Genomic DNA, 21,452 nt, shown 5'->3' on the forward strand with positions numbered 1-21,452 from the left:
CAGGGGACAGGCATGGCTCGCGCAGGGGACAGGGCAGGGGACAGGCACGGCTGGCATGGGTGACAGGGCAAGGGACAGGGCAGGGGACAGGCACGGCTGGCATGGGGGACAGGGCAAGGGACAGGCACAGCTCGCACAGGGGACAGGGCAGGGGACAGGCACGGCTGGCATGGGGGACAGGGCAAGGGACAGGCACAGCTCGCACAGGGGACAGGGCAAGGGACAGGCACAGCTCGCACAGGGGACAGGGCAGGGGACAGGCACAGCTCGCACAGGGGACAGGGCAGGGGACAGGCACGGCTTGCACAGGGGACAGGGCAGGGGACAGGCACGGCTGGCATGGGGGACAGGGCAGGGGACAGGCACGGCTGGCATGGGGGACAGGCATGGCCATCCCGGGGTACAGGCACAGCTGGCACAGGGGACAGGGCAGGGGACAGGCATAGCTGGCGCAGGGGACAGGGCAGGGGACAGGCATGGCCATCCTGGGGTACAGGCACGGCTGGCGCAGCGGACAGGGCAGGGGACAGGGCAGGGGACAGGCACGGCCATCCTGGGGTGCTGGCACAGGGGACACAACAGGGGACAGGCATAGCCAGCACAGGGGACAGGCACGGCCAGTGTGGGGGACAGGCATGGCCATCCTGGAATACAGGCACAGCTGGCGCAGGGGACAGGGCAGGGGACAGGCACGGCCATCCCAGGGCAAAGGCATGGCTGGCACAGGGGGCAGGCACAGCCAGCACGGGGGACAGGGCAGGGGACAGGCACGGCCGCCTCGGCCCCCCAGCAGACACCCCAGGGGACCAGCCCCTCGCCCCGGCCCCGCCTGGGGAAGGGGCCCAGAAGAGGCCCCAGAGCAGCGGCGCGGGCCCCAGCCCCGCCGGGGCAGCAGCAACGTCCGAGCGATGTCCGAGGGCCCTGGCCCAGAGCGGGACCCCCCTCTCCACACCGGGGCACCCGGAGGGTCCCCGCCGAGGCTGCGCCGTGGGTGGGGGTGCGTCGTCAGAGGACGCTCTCCTTGCAGGTCCCGCTGAGGCTCCGCGGGCGGCTGCGCTCCAGCCGGCGAGCGGACAGGAGCCGGCGCAGGGATGAGGTGGAGCTCAGGTCCCCACAGCTCTGCAGGTGGATGCCTTCGTGGGGCTGCTCCGCTCCCGGCCAGGCGCTCCGGGGAACCTGCAACCCCGCGGGGACACGCTGCAGCCGCACGGCCGGCGCCCGTGCCCGCGGCACACCGTGCTCACCCGCCCCACGGGACGGCCCGCGCTCTGGGGGCAGCGCAGCAGGGGTGGTGAGGGATGGCGGAGGCGTGCGTCACGCACATACGCTGTCATTAAGGACGGGCTTGTTCCTGTCAGGGCCTCCTGGGCTGCGCAAGGTCTCCAACATCCCATAAGCTGAGGCTGGGACATCCCAGCAGCTGCCTCCGGGCTGCAGTGACTCAGGGGCGAAGCCAAAGCCGTTGCGACACATACGATTTTCCCACTCCAAGCTCCGGTGGGGGCCAAGGGGAAGGGGCCGCCACGCCAAGAAGGGCCGGGCGAGGACAGTGCCGTAGGAAGGAGGCTCTGCCTGCAGCCCCTGCCTGCAGCTGGGGTGCCAACACCATGGGGTGCATGGCAGGGGAACGGAGACCCCAGAAGGGCCAAGCGTGAAGGTGCTGGTGGGGACCGGAGGGTGGGAGAGGGTGGGGATGGGGCTCCCTGGGAAAGCAGAGCCACCCCTGTCCCCAGGGCCACCGTGGCTGCCGGAGCTCACCTGCTTGTGCCCCTGGGAGCTGTGCCCGGGCACCTCCACGCCGGCTGCCGGGCTGCGCTTGGGTCTCTGCAGGAACCTGGCCACCAGCCCGCGGGTGCCCCGGCAGACCTTGAGGTCCCCCAGGGAGCGGGTTGTCGTCTTCGACAGCTGCTGCGTCACCTTCTTGGAGGGCAGCAGCTTGTTCTTCCCCGCCGAGCCGGCACGGAGCAGCAGCGGGGAGTCACAGTGCGAACGGCGGAGCAGGCAGGCCTCCGAGCACAGCCCTGCGGAGATGCCACCATTGGATGCCGGGATGCTGCTCGCGATGGGACCTGTCCCCGCAGCCCCCAGGGTGCCGGTCTCCCCTCCCTAGCCAGTGGGAACGGTACCACCGCGGGTCTCCGTTGTCCCAGCCCCAGCGGGGTGAGCCCGATCCCCAACGGGCTGCAGAAGCACTCCCCCCACCCTCTCCACTTCTCTATATCCATGTACGTCCCAGTGCCCTGACCTGTATCCGCAGAGGAGTTGGACACCGTGTCCTCCAGTGCTTTGGTATAAAGTACTTCCCTGAAATCTGCTGGGAGCAGAAAAAGCGTTGCTCAGACTTTGGCAGCGCCCCGCACCGCTGCGCAGCCCCCCCAGCACCAGCCCCAGCAGCACGAGCCACCCAGCACCCACCTCCTCCCAGCCCAGCAGCTCCCGCCTGCTCCCTCCATTCCCCTGGGACAACCGCCCGCCTCAGACCGGCTCTAATCCCGCCACTCCACGAAGAGACACAGCCAAAACCTGCGGCACATCCCAGCTGTACCGGTTACGCGCAGCCGTGCAAACGTCCCCGTCCCAGCAGCCGTTGCCACCTACCAGCATCACCGGCCGTCAGGACGCCGGGGTCACTGTGCGACCTCACGAGCGGCCGCTGGCTCAGCCCCGGGGCTGGGGACGAGGGGCAGGAGGTCTCGCTGTTGCGCCGTGGGTGGCAGAGGCGCCCGGTGCCGGGCCCCGTGGGGCAGCCGCCACCGCGCCCCTGCAGCGAGCCCTTCTCCTTCAGCCGCACCTCAGGGAAGCAGGGGCCGACGCAGCGGGCCAGCCCTTCCAGGCGATTGCAGCTGTGGGTGACGGCTCCCCCCACCAAAATGCCGTCGTGGCCGGGCTCCGCCGTGGAGCAGGAGTAGGAGCGCTCTCCCCGCACCCGGGGCTGGGGCGTCTCCTCGAAGGGCCCCTGCAAGCCCAGCGTGGGGCTGCGCGTGTGGTGGCTGCACTGCACGCAGTCCACGCTCAGGCAGTAGTCCGCGCGGCTGCGTTGGATGGAGCGGAAGAGGACGTAGTCCACGGAGCGCATGGAGCCCTGCAGCTCCAGCAGGCACGAGTCCTCCGAGGGGCTGCTGTCCCCGGGGATGTCCATGATCTCGGACATGATCAGGGACCCGCTGTCCATGGACACTGCAAGGATCAGGGTGGGTGCGGGTGAAGAGCTGCCGGGAAGGGCTGGTACCCCCGCAGCCCCTCTCCCGTCCCGCCGATGCTCCCAGCCCGAGGTGCGCGGACGGGGCACGCTCACCTTCTCCACTGAGCACGATGGAGGGGACGCGGTCGCAGGTGCAGGCGTGCGAGCCGTCCGTCAGCTGCGAGTCAAACAGGGTGGCCTGGGGGACGGCGCGGTCAGGGCACAGGCAGAGCAGGAGCCCAGCCCTGCCTGGCCATCCCCTGCCCGCAGCCCCCCATCTCCCACCTGGCTGTCCCCCCGCAGCCCCATCACAGTCTCGTAGGAGGGGGGGAAGTCGGTCGGGTAGAGGGGCACGGGGCTGTCCATGGAGCCGTTGTAGGTGATACTGCGGAGGCAAGAGCAGAAAAGCCACGTTGGGTGGGACGAGCCCTGCTTGGGGGCAAAAGGGCCCCCCACTCCTACACCACAGTGGCCCCAGTCCCAGCCGGGTACCTCTGCGCGTCGGTCTCGGAGCTGCAGGTGTACTCAGGTGGGTAGTAGGGGGGTGGTGGCACCGGGGGCACAAACTCCTCAAAATCCATCATGCTCTGCAGAAAGGTGTCAGGGGGGGACGTGCATTCCAGCGTCACGGAGCTCGAGCGTTGGGGGACGAGCTGCAGGGAGAGGAGGGAGAGCTGGGACCCCCTGCCCAGGGATCCAGCGAGGGACACGTGTCCTGGGACTTAATCCACACCCAGCTGGTCCTGCTCTGGCGCCCCGGGGTCCCCCCAGCCCACGAGCACAGCTCCCCATCCCTGTCTGCTCCCAGACCAGGGCTGGGACTCACCACATGGACGATGTCAAGGGAGAAGATCTGGATGCAGCACACAACAGCAGAGAGCGTGCAGATGATGGTGGAGAAGACGGTCAAGCCACAGACGCTGAAGAGGAGATCCTAGGGAGAAGCAGGATGAGCTGCGGATGCCCGCAGAGCATGGAGGGGTGTGCGGCTGCTCCCCAGGGAGACCTTGTCCCGCACTGGGTCCCCCACCTTGAGCGCCACGCGGATGCTCCGGCAGTCGGGATTGGGGAACATGGTCAGCATCTCGCTCTGCCGGCTGCAGGAGGTGGGCAGAGGCTCGGAGCGAGGCTGGCAGCAGACACACGAGTCCCTCTCCTAGGGACAAGGAACACCGTGAGGGACTACCGGATGCTGTGCTCTCCCCCCGAGAGCCACCGGCGTGTCCTGCCACCAGACCCGTGCTCCACAGCTCCCCGTGTCCCCGGAGCCCTGCGGCCAGCGACGAGCTGTGCTCGGCTGCCCGGGCGCACGGGGGGCACTGCGGCAGCCCCCGGCCAGCCTCACCCTCTCGCAGGCCTCCAGGGACTTCACCAGCTGCGCGTTCTGGCAGGACAGGACGGACCCAGCGAGGCTCAGCATGACGCCCAGCACCGACAGCAACGTGAAGAAGGTGATCTGCAGCGGGGAGGAGAGGGGCTGCCAGCCGGGCAGGGCTGCGGAGCAGGGAGCCGACGCGCGCGGCTGCACGTCTGGGGGCATGTGGGGCCGCTCGGTTTCCCCCCCGCTTCCCTCCCCAGCCTGGACCCCCTTCTGCGGAGGGGTTCCCCCCCCCAACACCTACCACCAGGGTGAGCGGCCGCTTCCAGGAGACGATGCCGACGAGCCCAGACAGCGCCAGCTGTAGATGTACAAGCCCAGGCGTGAGGATGGGGAGGGGTCTCTGCCAGGCAGTGGGGCCCAGGGCAGCCCCCACCCTGGGGCAGAGCCCCCCGAGCCCTGCGGCCTGGAGCGGGCCCAGGAGCAGCAGGGCCGTAGGGGCGGCCTCGGCGCCGCAAGCCTGGAGAAACTGCTGATTCAGGGCACTGGAGAGCCTGGGGACTGCGGGCAGCTCATGCCGGGCAGCGAAGCCAGGCCGGGATCTGTGCCATGGGGTGACTGCGGGGGACCCCAGGCCTGCCAGGGTGCTGCCCTCACGCCCTGTACGCGGCGGGCAGAGCATCCCGCCGCCGGGCTCGGGCGCAGGGCAGGGCTGCGGTCCCCCGCCCTGTCGCCACTGCAGCACCCCACGCACCCCTCCCTGCCTGCGGCTGCACAAACCTGCTCAGGGCTTTGCCTATAGCGCATCGCCTCAACCTGTACCCCCCGACAGCCCCCCGCACCGCTCCGGGGGTCCCCATCCCTCAACACGGTCACCCTGGGGGAACCCCCGGGATTCTCCCACAATGCACCACGGCAGCCCCGGGGCAGAGGGTGGGGGAGCAGCGGGGCTACACTCCCCCGGGACCGGCGGCAAACTCAGCCTCCAGCGAGCCGTAGGGCCCCGGCAGAGCCGGTTGGGGGGGCCCCCCCCGTGCCCTGCCCCGACCCCTGACTCACCGAGAAGCCGGCCCAGGACGGGCAGGAGTGGCGGACCTTGGCGGAGGGCGTGATGGTGGCCGCCACCAGGCTGAAGGTGACGATCAGGACGCCGAGGATGACTTGGATGAAGGCCAGCACCAGCAGGACCTGCAGCCAGGTCCGTTGGACGCGGAGGCGGGTGAGGCTGCGAGACGTGCGACCGGTCAGCGAGCGCCGGGACTCGCTGGGGGAGGGCATGGCTGCCCCGGGCGGCGGGCGGGGGAGGCCCCCAGAGCCCCGGGGCAGCCGGTGGCACCGCACCGGGACGGGGCCGGCCCGCGGGAAGCAGGAACGGACGCTCTGCGGGAACGGGCCGGGCTCCACCTTTCGCCTCCCGGAGGATGCTGACGACGGCTTTTCCCTGCCCCCCCACCCCCCCCACCCCCCCGGGACGGGCGCTCGGGGCAGCGCCCACGGCCACGCGGGACCCGGGGAAGCTCCGCGGGGCGTCCCGGCAGCAGCACCAGCCTCACCGGCACCGCCGCATCCCGCCCGGGCAGCCGACCTACAGCTCCCGGCCGGTGGCGGAGCGCGGCCCCGGGGCTTCCTCCTCTCTCGCCGTCCCTCCAGCGCCGGGCCCCCGCCGCGGGATCATGCCGCCCTGCGGAGCCCGAGAACCGGCGCCCGGGCCGGACCGGGCCGCCGGCCCCCGGGGCAGCACCGGCAGGCGGGACCCGCGGACCGGGCAGCGGGCGAGGGTCCGGCCGCCGCCCCGGCGCATCCTCCGCGGGCAGCGGGCGCAGGGGCCGGGGCGCCCGCGGGGCGGAGGCTTGGGGGGGGTGGGGGGGGCGTCCCGCAGCCGGGAGCACCCCCGGCACGGTCCGGTAGCGGCGGGAGGCTACCGGCGGGCTCGCCGCCCCGCGCCCCCCAGCCCCGGCCCCGCGCGGGGACGCCCGGGCGGCGGGATGCTGCGTGGAGCGCGACCGGGCATCGCCCCCGCCGAGGCCTCCGGGATCCCCCGCTCCGGCGGGGCCGTAGCCCGCGGCTGCGGCAGGAGGCGGGCACCGGGGCGGGCGCGCCCGAGGCACAGAGCAGCTCCGGGTACGCTCCCGCCGCCGCCGCCCGCACCCCGGGCCGCGCCCGCCCCTGCGCGGCACGCCGGGAGCTGTAGTCCGGTCCGCCCCGGCGGGAGGCCCCGGCGCTCCCTCCCGCTCCCGTCTGTAAGGCACGGAGGCACGGAGTGAAACTTCATTTATTCCTTAAATAAAACCCGAAGGCGGCTTGGCGTCGGGCACAGCAACACACGGGAGGCCACGGCGGGAGCTGCCCCACGGCGGGAGCTGCCCCGTCACCCCGTGCCAGCCCCCACGGCAGCAGGACACGGCAGAGCCGTGGCTACGGGTGACCTGTGGGGTGCACGGGCCCCCCCAGATGAAGGCACGAAGCCCGTCGCCAGCCCAGGGGCTGTGGGAGAGGAGATGGGGCGAAGCAGAACTCGTGAGACCCGGCGCAGTGACATCAGGCCCAGGGATCCCCGAGGACACTGGCACATGCGAGGGGGGACGTCGGGGGCTAGCAGGGACACGGGGCAGTGGCTCAGCCCCGAGAAGGGCGAAGGCCCCTGAGTGCCAGGGGGAGCGAGGGGTCACTGGGCCCGGGGCAGGCAGAGGAAGGGAGAAGCTGTTCAGTCCCTCGCTGGAGGCAAGGAGGGAGCTAAGGCGGTACCAGGAGCCCTCCCCCGTGCCTGTCCCAGTCCCACTCTCCTTATCCCTGGGCCTGGAGCGGGCTCAGGCCAGCAAAGGGGAGGGGGAGAGGACAGGGAACAGCACTGGAGGGGGGCTGCCCCTGAGCTCAGCACGCTGGAGACAGAGCCAGCCCCACACCACCGGAGCAAGCCCCAGGGGAAAGGGGGTGACAATTTTCTTGGCAGAGAATGAGGTCCCGTGTCAGAGGGAAGGCAGGCAAAAACCTCCAGGGAAGAGCTGGCCCCTGCACGCCCTGGGACAGGGCACACGGGGAACCCTGTGTGCCCTGGGGCACACAAGTGGCAGCACCAGGGGCAGGGGGGGAACAGGAGAGCCTTGGCCAACACAGGGACGGGGAGCAGCCACTTCAGCCCCTGTCCCACATCTGGAGGAGGCTCGTGGTGCTGGAAGGGAGAGCGATGACCTGCGCAGGGCTTGGCTGCAGCAGCTCCCATCCCGCTCCTTCCCCAGTCCGTTGACGGGAGGGGACCAGCACAAACAGGTGGGTAACAGCCTCCATCCGTGAGGAAAAGGGTTAGAGCAGCAGGACGATTCAGGCACCAGCACTTCCAAGCTGGGATGAGGCAGCCTCTGACAGCTGATGCAGACACACGGGGATCCAATGAAAGTGCAGCTTGGATTGCCTCTTCCTTAGAAAGAGCCCACGTGCGATGAGAAGCGGGGGACCCCCGCCCAGCTAGGGCGCCCGGAAGGCATTGGTGGCAGCACCCGCGGCAGCGTTGGCAGCCGCCGTGCGCACTGCCTGGTTGGAGAAGACCCCCGCAGCAAACTCCTCCTGCGCTTTCTGGAAGCTGGCGCCCGTCCGGCGGTACAGAGAGTGGATCTGGAAAAGAGCGGCAGGCTCGGGGTCAGCACTCTGGCCCCATTCCGTGTCCCCAGTGAACAGAGCTGTGCCCCCACGCCTGCCAAAACCCACCCTCATCCTCCCAAAGGGGGGCTCTGGCCCTCAAGGTTCGATCCAAACTCACCTTTTTCAGCATGATGATGCCCAACACAGCCACCGCTGTGAAGAACAAGGACACCAGGATCATCATCACAGCCACGGCTGTGTTCTTCCGCAGCGCTATCAGGCTCAATATCCAGCCACTGCAAAACAAGAGGCGGTTCCCCACAGGTTCCCTCTTCCCCACCCATCTCCTCCCTTTCTGGGGTACTCGGCTGGCCAGAGCTCCCCCGGGTCACCACAACGCGCACCTGAATCCCCAGTTTGGTATGCCAATCGCCTGCAGCACGTACATCACGTTCTGGGCAAAGAAGACGAAGAAGAAGACAAAGAAGTTGAACGAACTGTCACTCCTGGGAGAAAAAGACAGATGAGGTTAGGCCGCAGAAAACAACTCTCCAAAAAGGGGGACGCAAGGAGAGTACGCAGGCCCCAGAGGCGCAGCCACCGGGTAAGGCACTTAAAGCAAGGAGAAATCCGAGGAAGAGGCACGAGGCAGTGCAGGGATCTCCAACAGCAAGGTCCACAGGAAAACGGGTTCCTGTGACCTCTTTGGAAGAGCCCCATCCAAAGCAAGATTCGTTCCTCAGCCAGAAGCTCAGTGCGGAATCACCGCATCCCCCGGACCCAAAGGCCACAAAAGGAGCTGGGACACCACAGGCGCCGCACTCGGGGCGAGGGTCTGTTCCGGCCGCCCCAGCTTCAGGCGCTGGCCTTGCAGCCATCCCACCCCGCTGCTTTGCTGGCCTGGGAGCTCAAGCAGATACACACCTGAAAGCTTTGTACATCGGCCTATACCAGCAGACAAAGGAGCAGGGCGTGTAGAGGAGAGCCCAGAGAATGGAGAGGCCAAACCCAGAGCCGGATGAGGGCTCCACGCAGAACCAGGCCAGCGAGGACAAGAAGTTCAGGAAGAGAGCAATGGTGCTGGCTGAGAGAGAGGACATGGGTCAGGCAACGCGAGCAAGGCTCCCCCCTCCCCACATCAGGGGCTCAGCCCCCCAGACGCGGGCGGTGAGTGTTAATCGCAACTTCTCCAGAGCGGCAGCGCTCGCTGGCACGCAGGACACTTGTTCCTCTGCCTCCTCCCAGGATCTGCCCTTGGATTTCCCCCGGGGACTCACCCATCCAGAGGTAATACATGGTAGAAACGGTCTTCTGGAAGTCAGCAGGGATCTCCACGGGGATGTCTTGGTAGAAGCAGGGCTTCACCGGGCAGAAGGACGGCAATGGGGGCCAGTTGTTCAGCCTCGCTGCAGGGAAGGAGGCGAGAAGGAGAGAGCGGCAGTGCCCGGGCCGGGGAGGGGGGGGCCGAGGGGAAGGCGGCCGCCGCCCCCCTCCCTCGCCCCGCCGGCCGCTACTCACTTGCGGTGCCGCCGAGGGCCGCGTTCCGCAGCTCCCTCTCCCGCCGGTCCAGCTCCTCCGCCTTCCGGTTCAGCTCCTCCTGCCGCTTCAGCAGCTCTGCCGTGGCGGCTGCGGCCGAGGCCTGCGGGGGGAGCGCAGGCCTGGGGCTCCCGCCTTCTCCGCCGCCCAACCCCGCGGCGGCCGCCCCCCCGCCCCGGTACCTGCGTGCCGTAGGAGCCGTAGTTCCGGGGCTCCGTGGGGCTGGCCTTCCGCGGGGGCTGCGCGGCCGCCGCCGGCGGTATACCGGATACCGGCTGGGGCGGCGGGGCCGCCGCCGGGGCCTGGTACGGCGGCAGCGGCGGCTGCAGGAGGAAGAGGGGGGCGGTGAGGCGCGGCTGGCCGCGGGGGGGGGGGGGGCCCGCCCGCCGGGAAGCGGCCCCGCCGCGGCCCGCCCGCCTCACCGCGCCGCTCTCGAAGGGGTTGTAGGCGTCCAGCGCCGCGCGCTCGGGGCCGGGCCGGGGCTGCACCGCCGCGGGGTCCTGCAAGAGACACGGCCGGTGTGAGGCCGGGGCCGCGGCCGGGGCCGGGGCTCCCCTGGGGAGGACGCACCTGGAAGGGGTTGTCCGGGAGCACCGCGGGGCCGCCGCGCTGGGCCATGGCCGGGACCGGGAGCGGGACCGGGACCGCGAGCGCCGCCGCCTCAGCCCCCGCCGTCGCCCCGCCCCGCCCCCGGCGATTGGCCGCTGCACCGTGACGTCACCGGCACCGCCTGCGGCGCTGGGCGCCCCACTGCAGGGGGCTTCTGCGCACGCGCGGGGCCGGGCCGGGCCGGGCGGAGGCGAGCACGTGATGCGGGCACATGCCCGAGAGTCACGTGTCGGCGCATTTCACACACCACACACCCCCCCCAGCGCAGGGCCTGCCGGGAGCGCGTTCCCATGGCAACAGCGGGCCCACGGCAACGCCGGGCCGGGGCCAGGCCTCTCCGCCGCCCGGGCCCCATCGCGTCCCCCCGGGTTCCCGGTGTCCCCTCCCCGCGCCGGGTCTCCCATGCTCCCCCAGGTTCCGGGTCCCCCGCCCAGGGCCGGCTCCCGTACCGGCTCCGCTCAGCCAGGCCTACCACGACAGCCGGCCCCTCCTGCGGGTCCCCCGGAGGCCTCACGTCCGAGCGCCTCGGCTGGGCTCCCGCCTCTTACCGGGACGGCCGCGGCGCTCTTCGCCTCCAGCCCGCGTGGAACCCGCCCAGGCTTTACCCTCGGGGAGGTCGGCAGGGGTGCAGCGGAGCAGTTTCACTGAGCCCGCCCGAACCGGTAAGCAGAGGAAGTAAAACGGTCAGGGGAGAATTCATGGCGGGACGAGCAGCTCGGGGAGTTTAACTCCAGTGTCTCCTGGGGCGCTTATAGGGATCCCTGATGCCATCAGCTACCAGCTGCGTGTGGACAGCGTACCGACACCCGCGCCCGAACAAGGACTCCTCAGCAGCGCAGGACATCTACCCGCACCTCCATCTAGTTCCCATTCCAGCTCTCAGTGGTTAGCAGCAACTGCACCTCTCCACTAAAAATATTCTTTAGCCTCTGAACACAGATTTACAAACTTCACACAAATCAGTGAGCTCCACTTGAACGCAGACAGCTGGCACCTTGAGCCGTGCTCTCTGCTGGGAAGGTAAAAGCTGTGGATTCAGGTTTTGGACACCAGTGTGCGGTTTGGGGTTCTTTATTAAGTCCGAGACAGACCGCAGGTATTATTTGGTCAATCTAATTCTCATCCAGACTCACCCAGGGGCTGGCTACACACGCAGCAGGACACAGCCTTCCCCTGCTCACGTTCCCTGGCACACGCCGTCTGGCTGGCTGCTGCCGGGCCAAGCAATACCGCAGGAGGCAGGTGAAAGCTCCCAGCCTGAGCTCTTTAAGTCCCCCCTCCTAAGACTCCCCCCCACTAACTCCAGGTGAAGCCGTGACTTTTCCTTTATCCCTCTATGCGATGAGTCTGCCAGAGCCAGGACACAGTCTGCCACAGACAGATGGTGCCACAGCAGAGCGATAAGCTCCTGCAGAACAGACCGTGTGCATGTCTGCTCTGTTACTGACACCACCCCAGCGAGACTCTTCCAGACACGCTGGCAAAGCGTCTACACAGAGTTGCCATCAGGTCTGCGACTTCCCTGGCAATTCCCATGGAAAAGCCCAAGCCAAGGCCCCAGCCTCGCTGCAGAGCTGCTAAGAGCCCAAAAGGCATGGACAGACACGGGCACCCAGACACCCATTTTCCAACAACCATCACCCCATCCAGGGAGCGAGAGGTTTCTCTAGTAAAGAGAACACCTATCTTGAAGTACCCACCGTCCTCCTTTTTTTATGTCCCACCTCAATACTGATCACAGGGCACGATGAAGGGCCAAGCTGTGTTTTGCTGCCCCCCACCACCAGAATCTGCTCAGGTCCAGCTGCAGCCCTTGGAGGACCAAGAGCAGCTCGTACCCGGTGCAAGCTCAGACGCTAGCCCAGCATCCAAGCTCGGGAAGAATGGTGCAGCTGGATAGAGCTAGCTTCCTTACTAAAGTTTCCTTCAGCTTTCTTCCCAGAAGAGGACGCAGCATACAGCCACTGCACATTAGGAGCACAACCAACCAGAACAGCCCCAAGACGGGCTGCTGCTGGTCCAAACCCAGACCAGGTGGTTTATTCACTTCATCTTTATTTTTCACAAAGACTGTACAAAATTCTTATAAAACTCTGGTGTGGGGATGGGCTATGACATTGATCAAAAAAATAATTCCCATGCAGTCCCACCAGTTTCATAACTTACAAGGAAACAGATAAGCTACAGAGAGCTGCGAGTCCTGGAGTATTTACACCGAGGAGGGCAGGGGAGAACAGGAGACAAAGCAACACGTGAACAGAGGTATTTACAATATGGACATACAGGCCCCCTCGCCTCACGGTAACAGCAGCAGCAACAGCAGGAGGTCGGGCCTGTGGTGCTCAGAGGCCGATAGAGAATATGGGCTATTTACAGTATCTCACATATTAACAGCTTTACAAACGTGTCCAGGGAGTTCTTCTCATGTATAAAAAAAAAAGCACCAAGTGTCTGAATAGAAATCACGCAGGCCTCCACGGGGGCTAGAATCTGAGGGCAGGTTGGCACCTGTGGCGTCATCGGCTGATGTCTCTGCTAGAGTCCCACATTTTTGTGCTCGGCTCCATCTCCAACATGTCAAAGAAGGGGTGCTTGAGGGCTTCGGCCAGGGTGATGCGCTTGGACGGCTCGTACTCCAGCATGCTCTCAATGAGGTCGAAAAGGCGGTGATGGTCCTCAGCCTCAGAGGTCAGGTATCGCTGGGGAGATGGAGGGGAGAGGTTAGGGCCAAGGACGCCGCACCCTGTCCCGTCACAGTACGTTCCCTGGGCTGAATGGCTAAGCTGGGGGAAGACTGTTTTTTTCAGTCACTCATCCTAGACCTGAACTCTGGGCCACTTCACCAAGCATGGAAGTGCCAAGTTTTCACCCCCCTGCCATCTTTCCCAGGCACTTCCTGAGGTCTCCGTGCCCTCCTCCTCCTCCTCCACTTCAGATTAAGCTCAGGCTGCTGCAGTCTTCCTAGTTTATGTCTGGGACAGCCAAGGCTCCTTCGGGAAGACACTGGTCTGACCCTTTCGGTGGCCCAACCTCGCCCACAGGAAGAATCTTCACAACTGGGGCAGGCACTACAAGACTCTGCAATGAGAAAAGGATAAAGCAACCGGGCGCTCCTGCCCACCCTGCCTTACCCGCAGCGGCTTGCAGTTTTCCCTAACATAGCGGCCAGCGGAGGTGTTCTCGTCCCAGTCCAGGCGGCCATGGTAGAAATATTTCTGTTTCCTGTCAGAGTGAGAGGTGGGAACAGGTTACACCCCAGCACAAAATGTCACAGCAACAGCAACACGCCAGCTCTGGCAGCGCATGCTACTCAGGACACTGCAGCAGCATGGACAACCAGCTCAGCAGGCAGCTTCAAAGCTTTATCCCTCAGAGAGAACCGCTATACGCGAAGCGGGAGAGAGCTGGCAAGCCTGCTGTCCCCAGCCGGCCTTGCTCACCTCGTCTTCCGGATCATCCGAGAAGGAATTGGCCCCAAGATCCTCTCCATCATGGCCAGGTGCTCCCGGTTGTCATGTGTCTGAGAGAGAGAAACGTAAAGGGAAGGCATAGAACAGACTCCAGTCGTTCTGCCTCCAGCCCTGGGTACTCTCCCGTTCAGAACCCCTTGCTGGGCAACACCTCGGCTGTCTCTACAAGACTGCATTGATGGAGGGAACTCCGTAAGTCCCAGAGGCTCCTGGCTGTACTGGGAACAGCCAGCATCCTCTTTCACTAGTTGTGAGGTGAACAGCATACAGTTCTCACCTGAAACAGGGTGAAACCCACATAATACTCAAAGATGATGCAGCCAATGCTCCACACATCACAGGGCTGGCTCCAGCCAAGCTCTAAAAAACAATGGTTTTTAAAATAAGAGATCCAGTTATGGCCTAAGATTCCAAATCCCTCACCCTTTTAAAAACAAACAAACGGAAGAACAATTCCCATTCCAGCCAGGCTCCTGATACGCCGATGGCAATACACTGCCCAGCTGGTAGCAATGGCAAAACACCAACTTATAAGTTGTTGACCGTCCCAGAAAATAGAGAGTAGAACATGTTAAATCAAGCACTTCTCATCTCTCAGGGTAAACCCAGGACAGCTGCTCAATGATGTGGAGGCAAAATGCTCCTTAATCCAGCAGGCAGCACCCAGTGCCCTCGAGGCGAACGCCTGCCTCTGCAGAAAGACCAAGCGGGACCTACCCAGTATGACTTCCGGGGCCCGGTAATGCCTGGTAGAGACAATCGTGCTGTGATGCTCATGATCAAATGTGGCACTGCCAAAGTCCACCACTCTGATGGCTGTGCTCTTCACGCTCCGCTCATCCCGCTTCTTCATGAGGGAGAACAGTATCAGTTACTCAGGAGTTTTGAGATGCCCCTTCCTTACGCAGCCAACGCTTCGCCACAGGGCGCCACGGGAGGGGGAGGCTTCAGAGGGTATGTTAGTGCTGCCACAGCCCCCAAACAAACTCTCACCATCACGCAGGTAAGCCTGTGGTCCCTATGGCTTACTTATAAACTACACAGGCTGTTCATGCAGGATATAGGCCCTGAACAAGTGCATGAACGTTGTTGGTCAACCCCGTGTCTCCCAGGGCCACATTCCGACTCCTCCCACCTGCTGATAAGGTCAGGGATACCAAGAACCCAAGAGAAGACCTCTAACAGAGGGCAGCGCTGTTACCTTTTCCAGGTTATAGGAGAGTTCGTAGTCAGAGTTCACGAAGAGGATGTTCTCCGGCTTGAGGTCAGTGTGAGTGAGTTTATTGTCATGCAAAACTGAGGAAGCAAACAGAGTCAGGGTGACGGAACAGAAGCGAGGTGAGGCTGCACCCACCCGAAGAGCGAACATCATTAATTCAGTTTTCTCATACTGGCACCAGTTTAGCCCGCGTTTAGAACTGGGTGTGAACAGTCAGGCTAGTCCAGGCCAAGATGCTTCAGCAGAAACACAAAGATTTATCATATCGATCACCAGACTGCGTGTGTGGAGGTGGATGCTGAAGTGCCCTGAGCTACCGCCAGCCCGCATGCATCGGAAAACATTACCATCAGGGAAAGAAAAAGGATTCATTCCAAGCACACATTCACCGCTGGAGGGGCAGGAAGGCTCAGTCTCGGAACTGGCACAGCGGCACCGCAGCAAAACCTCACTGCTTTGGGCCACCAGTTGCAGAACTGGCACGGACATTGGGAGCTGCACAGCTCTCCAGGTCAGTTAAGGACCAGCGGAGAGAAGAGCAGTGAACACTTACATTTCACAGCCTGGCACACCTGGTAGGCCATGTGCCGTACTTGGTGGATGGGATAAGGCAGATAGTTGTTGTCCTTCAGGAAATCAAAGGTGCTGAGCCCCAGCAGTTCGAAGGAGATGCACATGTGGCCATGGTAGTCAAACCAGTCAAACATCCTGACACAAAGACTGAGAGAAAAATTCTGATTCGGGACAGATCTGAAGGCACCACTCAGCTACGTTATCCCTGCGCCAGGCTCCTCCTTTCCTTGCTCAGTCTGCATCCCACAGCAAGCCAAAGACTAGCTACAGACGAATTCAGTCACACAACACCAAGTACCTCTCTCATCCCATCCCTGCAACTGTGCTAAGGTGATGCTTGCCCTTCCATTTTAACATCAAGAGCACACTCACTTTGTGTTCTCAGGATCCTTCTCGTTGATTTTCTCCAGCACGTTAATTTCCAGTCGAGCAGCCTCTTTGTATTTCTCTACATTTTTAATGATTTTGAGAGCAACACGTGCACCACCCCTGGGGAGAAACAGGAAGAAAGAGCAAGATCACCCCTGAGCCGGGTCTGAGAGCCTGTGCCCTGCAAAAAGGGCTTCCTGATCCAGCCTCATCTCGTCAGTTGTGCAGCACAGCTTTCCACTGCCCTTGCTCAAGCCAGAAGGCGGCTGTTATGAAGGGGTGTCTGCCAAAGTAGTGCCTTTTCCACCCTACAAACAGCCCCGAGGCTCCCCCTGACCCCTCTCCAACACATGGGCGGCCCCAGAGGGTGAGCACCCAGATCAGCAGAGGAATACTGGAAACCAAGAGACTCATTTTCACCCCCAGGCTCCCACGTTAGGCACGAAAGGCTCTGTCGCCAGCTGAGGTCTCTCTTTTTCCCTCACCACCACGTCCCTCCCTGTCCCAGGAGCAGACGTACCTCCGGTGATCGATGCACTGCACCACTCTGCCAAAAGTGCCTTCCCCTAAGGTGCTAATAATCTCATCTGGGAGGGAGAGAAAGAGAGGAAGGCAGATGAGAGAGTGAGCACGACCTGGATGCAGCGCATACACAAGGCAGAGGAGAATGCATTGCAACACCTAACCTGCACACAGCTTGAGAGACCGGAGCAGCGGAAGGCTGACACCGGCTGCACAAGGCAACTGCCCTAGTTCCCTGGCACTTCAGTAACAATACAAAATATAAACGTAGCTTTAACAAAAGGGGAAGGAAAAGGAGAGGGTTTCTCTTTAATAAACAATGAAAATAAAATGAAACAGAAAGATAAGACAGATCTGCGACTGCGATGGGAGCTTAACTAGAGAGCTAAATTATGTTACGATTTGGCTGTACATCTTTCTTGTAGCCAGTCGCCGACGCGATAGATCAGATGCCCCTCGTCGTCGTCCTCCACACTCTTGGCCCTTCTGCTGCTCTGTCGACTCCGCTGCTGGCCCAGGCAGACAGGGAATTCATCATTCACCAATCAGATTTTCAAACCAGCGCAGCAGCCAGCGTCACGCATTGGTTGGTTTGGAAATTCACATGGTTGTTTGAGGAGGGGTTGCAGGAGGAGATTCCCAGCCAATTCATACGGCACAGAGGAATATATAACGATAGGGATATTGCAAGGGAACATGTCAAGATACAACACACTAGCTCAGAAAAGAAAAAAACAGTTTGCTTTTCGTTGTAGCAAAAAAAAAAAAAAAGAAAAAAAAGAAAAAAAAGAACCTACAAACAGCCCCACCCGAACCAGTGTGAGAGCAGAGACGGTCAGAACAAGGGCTAGTGGAGGGGCAGTGGAAGGGGCCAGCTGCTCTCGCTCCTAGGGGGGCTTGGAGAGGAACGGCACCGGCCTTCGGGTCCTGGGTAATGCCAAGAGAGCACGCCAAAGCACAGCTCTGCAGCCGGGCGCTCAGTGGCTGCGGGGAGAGGCTCACTTCAGCCCCACGGCAGCCACTGAGGAAAGGCAGCAGAAGGCAGGTGCTGGGAAGTCCTGCACAAGCAAAGGGCCAGGCTGCCCCACACAGACACTCCCCATCCCGTTCCAACAACCGCCCACGTAGCTTCCCCCAGCCCCAACACTCAGAAAAAGATGAATTCAGAGATTTCGGAGTAACTCTCGATACAACGATCCATCCAAAACCAGAAAGAATTTACGAGTGACTGCCTGGGGGAAGATGTGACACTTCTTCCTAGACCCTCCCCCAAAGAAGCTGATCCTGGAAGGACTAACTTCCAGGAGAGAAGCAGAGGCCCAACGGGGAATAGGGACAGCCTGGGATGAGGCAGATAAGAGGTTTATGCCGGAGAAGAGAAAATTCCTGCCTTCAGTTCTTCAGCTAAATATCCCCACACCTGGGAGCAACCAGTCAGCAGACCTGGGACCCGAATCCAGCCCACAATCCCATCCCTGGACATACAGCCAGAACAGACCAGACAACACTGAGAGCTCCACACACAGAGCAGAGAACGTGTCTGGGGTCTAACAGAAGTGGAAGGTGAACAGCAGAACAGAGAAGAAGAGAAAGCCAGGGACACTGCTGGGAAGATGGTTGCTGCCTCCACCCGAGCTGACCGGTCCACAAGCTCTACTCCTTTGCAAAGCCCCTCGCATGACATCCCACGTCAGCCGGGCCCTCCTAGAAGGATCCTGCTCTGACACAGGACCTAACCCTCAGAGACGGGGGGCTTCCTGCCACAGAACACAGGCCCAAACCAGGGACCACAGGGACCAAGCTGCCTGGCGCAGGCAGACCGAGCTCTCTGGGACCAGGACCAGCTGAACGCTCGCTGTACAAACCTCGCACAAAAGACTGCTTGGCTGGGGTTCCTAGACAGCTCTTAATGAGCATCACTGAACAAAAGCAGCGCCCTGCAGGGATAAAGGAGCTGAGGACTGCAGCACCACCCCGGGGACACGCCAGCCTCGCAGGTCACGCCTGTCCTCCTCCCACCTCTGAGCGGGCAACACTAAGAGAGGGTCTGAGCCGCCTGTGCCCAGCTGGCACAGGGCAGCCACTGCCGAGGCGCATCAGGATGGTGGACAGGAACTGCTGTCTGCATCAAAGGCTTTCTACGCATTTCTCAAGCTGAGTCCGAGAGAGCGTTAGAAAGTGAGTTTTCTACTTACCCAGCTCGCCACCTGGGAGAGAAAGGTTACAGGGGAGGCCCAGCACAGCAGGATACTCACCGATGAGGAGCGACTAAAGGACCGGCTGCGGCGCCGCCTCCGCCTGTGCTTACGCCGGCTGCTTTTGCAGCTCCGGTAGCTGCCCTCGCGGTCCCGGGAGCGGCGGTACTCGTAGGAATGACGGTACTCGGGTTCATAGTAGGCTTCCCCTCGCTCGCGGCTGTAATCGTTCCGCCGGTAGCTGTCACAGTAACGCCGGTCGTAGGCCCTCCTATCTGCTGAGTGGTCGTCGTAGCTAGGGAGGAGAAGCAAGCCGAGGGGATTCAATTATGAACACCGCCCGGGAAGTTACAGCTCAGGGCACATGAGAGAACAGGGCCTAGGCCATCCAGAAGCTGGGCTGACCACAGCTGCCGCCAGCCGAGCTGGAGAAGGCACCACAGGGTTCAGGGTCCCACCTTGGCTTTGCAGACTCACCTCCTGGATCGAACATGGTAACTGTCTTCCCGACGGTGCCGACGGTCACGCTCGCTGCTGCTCGATCGCGACCGTGTCCGCCGTCTCTTGTGTTTGCGACTTCTGTAGCGCTCATGATAGCTGCCTCGGCTGCTGCGCTCCGACGAGCGGTACCTTCTAGAGTGAGGCATCTACAGGGACAACAGACGGTGATGACTTTGTGAGGCAATTGCCAGGGAGAGAAACCAGCGCAGATCATCAGTGGCCAAGGAGCTGCTAGGGCAAGGAGGGGGAGGCAATGAGCAGTGCACCTGGGTGTGTGTGGAGGATTTGAGAGGGAGGGGATGAACTTGTGAGCGATCCCAGAACCCCATACGAGAGAGGATGCGACCACGCCCATGGGCTGTGCTTCCTGTGGTTCTGTTTTCCAGGTTACTTTCCCCCTTCACCCCCCATCTCTACTGGCCACAGCTTCAAAAGCGGCATTTGCACTTTTGGGGCTTCCACCTTCTCTCTTTAAACCACTGTGCTCCCCAGAAGGGAGTGAAGTACCAACAAGGAAAACTGAAGGAAAGTGAAACGGAGCTCAGGATATCACCGTTGCTCGGCCCAGTGTCCTTGTGCACCAGTACCGGAGACACCTAAGCAGGCAGCTCCTGCAGAGGCGTCTCTGGTTTACTGCCAAGCAAGCGACATCTACACTTCCCACTGCGAGCGGGGAGGGCCCTACAGCACCCAGGGAGCAAAAACGCCCTTCTCCCGTGCAGAGGCGTTATCGAAGCCTTGTAGGCCCCACCTCAGAGTGAAGGAGCGCTCACCTCTTCTGCCCTGAGTCCAGAGCGAAAGGGAAAATCCCTCAGTACGATGGCAGGCCAGGTCCCGACCCCGAAGAGCTAGTTCTTAGGATCCCGCTCCCACTGCCAGACCTCACTCCACAACTCTACGACATTCCCCGCACGCGCTCTGGCTCCCAAGCATCAAGCAGCAAAATCTGCCTCATCTCCAAAGGAGCTTCCCTTTGGCCACAGACCTCCCACCGGCAATTTCTTCCCCCCAGAAGGTTGACTCACGCAGCCGGCCGCCCTCCCGCCTGCGCACCTACGCCGACGTTACAGGCAGGGCTACCAAAAGGCAAAAACCGCCGTCACCTGGGGCCACGGGCTCGTTACAAGCTTCACCCTCCCGAGCAAGGCCGGGCTCTCGGGGGCTGCTCACCGTTCCCCCCGCCCCGGTTCGGCGGCTCCGCAGCCGGGTCTCGCCGCGCCCGCACCGGCGCCGAGCGCAGCACCGGGCGCCGCCGCCAGCCTCTAATTAAAGGCAGCGTGTGAAGGCGACGCTGGCGGCCGGCCAGGCCGGGCGCTCTCTTTACGAGCGGGCGAAGCCCGGACCGAGGCGTTTCGCAGCAGGCCTGGAACCGGTTTGGGGACGATGATGGCGGCCGCGCTCGCTGCCCTGCTCCGCCGCCGCCGGGTGGGGCCTCCACCGTGCGCGGGGCCGCGCCGAGCGCCAACAGCGGAAGCACCGCGGTCCGGCCGCGAAGCGGGTGAGGGGGCCCAGACACCGGGAGAGACCGGGGCCGGGGGAAGGGGCGGCGGGAGGGGAACCTCCCGCCGCGGTGCCGCAGGGCCCGGCCGCAGCCTCCTCGGGACATCCGGCCCCGCCATCGCCCCCCCGGAAACGCCCGGGCCGCCGTCCCGGGCCTGCCCCGCGCGGCCCCGGGCCGCCCCCGCCAGCCACGCAGGCCGCGGCCTACCCCCGCCCCGCCCCGCGCCGCACCGTCCTCGCAGCCAGCCCGGTGCGCTTGTCCCACAGGAAGTCCGTGATGGCGGCCGTGGGCCCCCGGGAATCCCGGGCCCCGCTCCAGCTGCTCCGGCTCCGCCGCTCGCTGCTACTGCCGCCGCCGCCGCGCCCCGCCGCGCCACCGATCCGGGTCCCCGCCAGGCCGCGCGCAGCTCGCCGCGGCGCCGCGCACGCACTACGCACGCACGCACGCACGCACGCGGTGCGTCACACGGCGCGGCGCGAGCCCCGCCCCGCCCCGCTCGCAGCCGCGGCGGGGCGGGGCCGAAGGCGGGGCCGGGGCGGGGCCGAGGGGCGGGGCGTGGCACCGGCCGTTGCCCCCGGAGCCCCGCCCCGCCCCGCCCGCCGCGGGGTCCCGCGCCGCCGCCGCCGCCGCCGCCGCCGCCGCCCGGGCCTGGCTGCTCGGCGCGCCGCCGCTCCGGTACCGCCGGCGCCTCCCCGCTGGCGGCGGGGCTCGGCCGCCGCGCCCGCGCCAGGGTGTGCGCAACAGGCGGGCGCCGACGGAGCTGCGGGCGCCGGCGAGCGAGAGCGACCGGCGAACGAGCGGCCGGGGGCGGCGAGCGAGCGCCCGCCCGGGGCCGGGCATGTGCGGCGGGGCGGCGGGCAGGGCGCCCGGGCAAGGGCGTTT

General features: G+C 64.1%; 3 protein-coding genes across 5 annotated transcripts; all 3 read right to left on the reverse strand.

Moving 5' to 3' along the window:
* Positions 1 to 1,005: 1,005 nt before the first annotated feature.
* Positions 1,006 to 5,777, reverse strand: ENTREP3 (endosomal transmembrane epsin interactor 3). The gene is made up of 12 exons (XM_059832408.1): positions 5,559 to 5,777; positions 4,804 to 4,860; positions 4,527 to 4,637; positions 4,212 to 4,337; positions 4,008 to 4,115; positions 3,674 to 3,834; positions 3,467 to 3,566; positions 3,296 to 3,380; positions 2,599 to 3,177; positions 2,246 to 2,314; positions 1,759 to 2,021; positions 1,006 to 1,176 (listed from the first exon to the last, which is right to left on the reverse strand). Exons 1-12 carry the CDS (start codon positions 5,775 to 5,777, stop codon positions 1,006 to 1,008), a joined length of 2,049 nt encoding a protein of 682 aa, XP_059688391.1.
* A 1,094-nt stretch (positions 5,778 to 6,871) lies between these two features.
* On the reverse strand, positions 6,872 to 10,229 carry SCAMP3 (secretory carrier membrane protein 3). The gene is made up of 9 exons (XM_059832412.1): positions 10,182 to 10,229; positions 10,034 to 10,111; positions 9,794 to 9,934; positions 9,594 to 9,714; positions 9,353 to 9,481; positions 9,000 to 9,159; positions 8,480 to 8,581; positions 8,254 to 8,371; positions 6,872 to 8,108 (listed from the first exon to the last, which is right to left on the reverse strand). The coding sequence occupies exons 1-9, from the start codon at positions 10,227 to 10,229 to the stop codon at positions 7,962 to 7,964; spliced, it is 1,044 nt and encodes a 347-aa protein (XP_059688395.1). The 3' UTR covers positions 6,872 to 7,961.
* A 2,059-nt stretch (positions 10,230 to 12,288) lies between these two features.
* CLK2 (CDC like kinase 2) lies at positions 12,289 to 19,215 on the reverse strand. 3 transcript variants are annotated; one of them, XM_059832411.1, is made up of 12 exons: positions 19,046 to 19,215; positions 18,629 to 18,863; positions 16,786 to 16,867; positions 16,372 to 16,438; positions 15,855 to 15,971; positions 15,463 to 15,629; positions 14,892 to 14,986; positions 14,408 to 14,537; positions 13,968 to 14,050; positions 13,661 to 13,740; positions 13,352 to 13,442; positions 12,289 to 12,919 (listed from the first exon to the last, which is right to left on the reverse strand). In XM_059832411.1, exons 1-12 carry the CDS (start codon positions 19,213 to 19,215, stop codon positions 12,737 to 12,739), a joined length of 1,500 nt encoding a protein of 499 aa, XP_059688394.1. In that variant the 3' UTR covers positions 12,289 to 12,736. The 3 variants fall into 3 exon arrangements, with proteins under 3 accessions (XP_059688394.1, XP_059688393.1, XP_009809849.2); XM_059832410.1 differs by having other exon boundaries at positions 16,786 to 16,879; XM_009811547.2 differs by having other exon boundaries at positions 16,786 to 16,882.
* Positions 19,216 to 21,452: the final 2,237 nt, after the last annotated feature.

Source organism: Gavia stellata, chromosome 33 (genome assembly GCF_030936135.1).
Source record: "Gavia stellata isolate bGavSte3 chromosome 33, bGavSte3.hap2, whole genome shotgun sequence".
NCBI classification, from domain to species: Eukaryota; Metazoa; Chordata; class Aves; order Gaviiformes; family Gaviidae; genus Gavia; species Gavia stellata.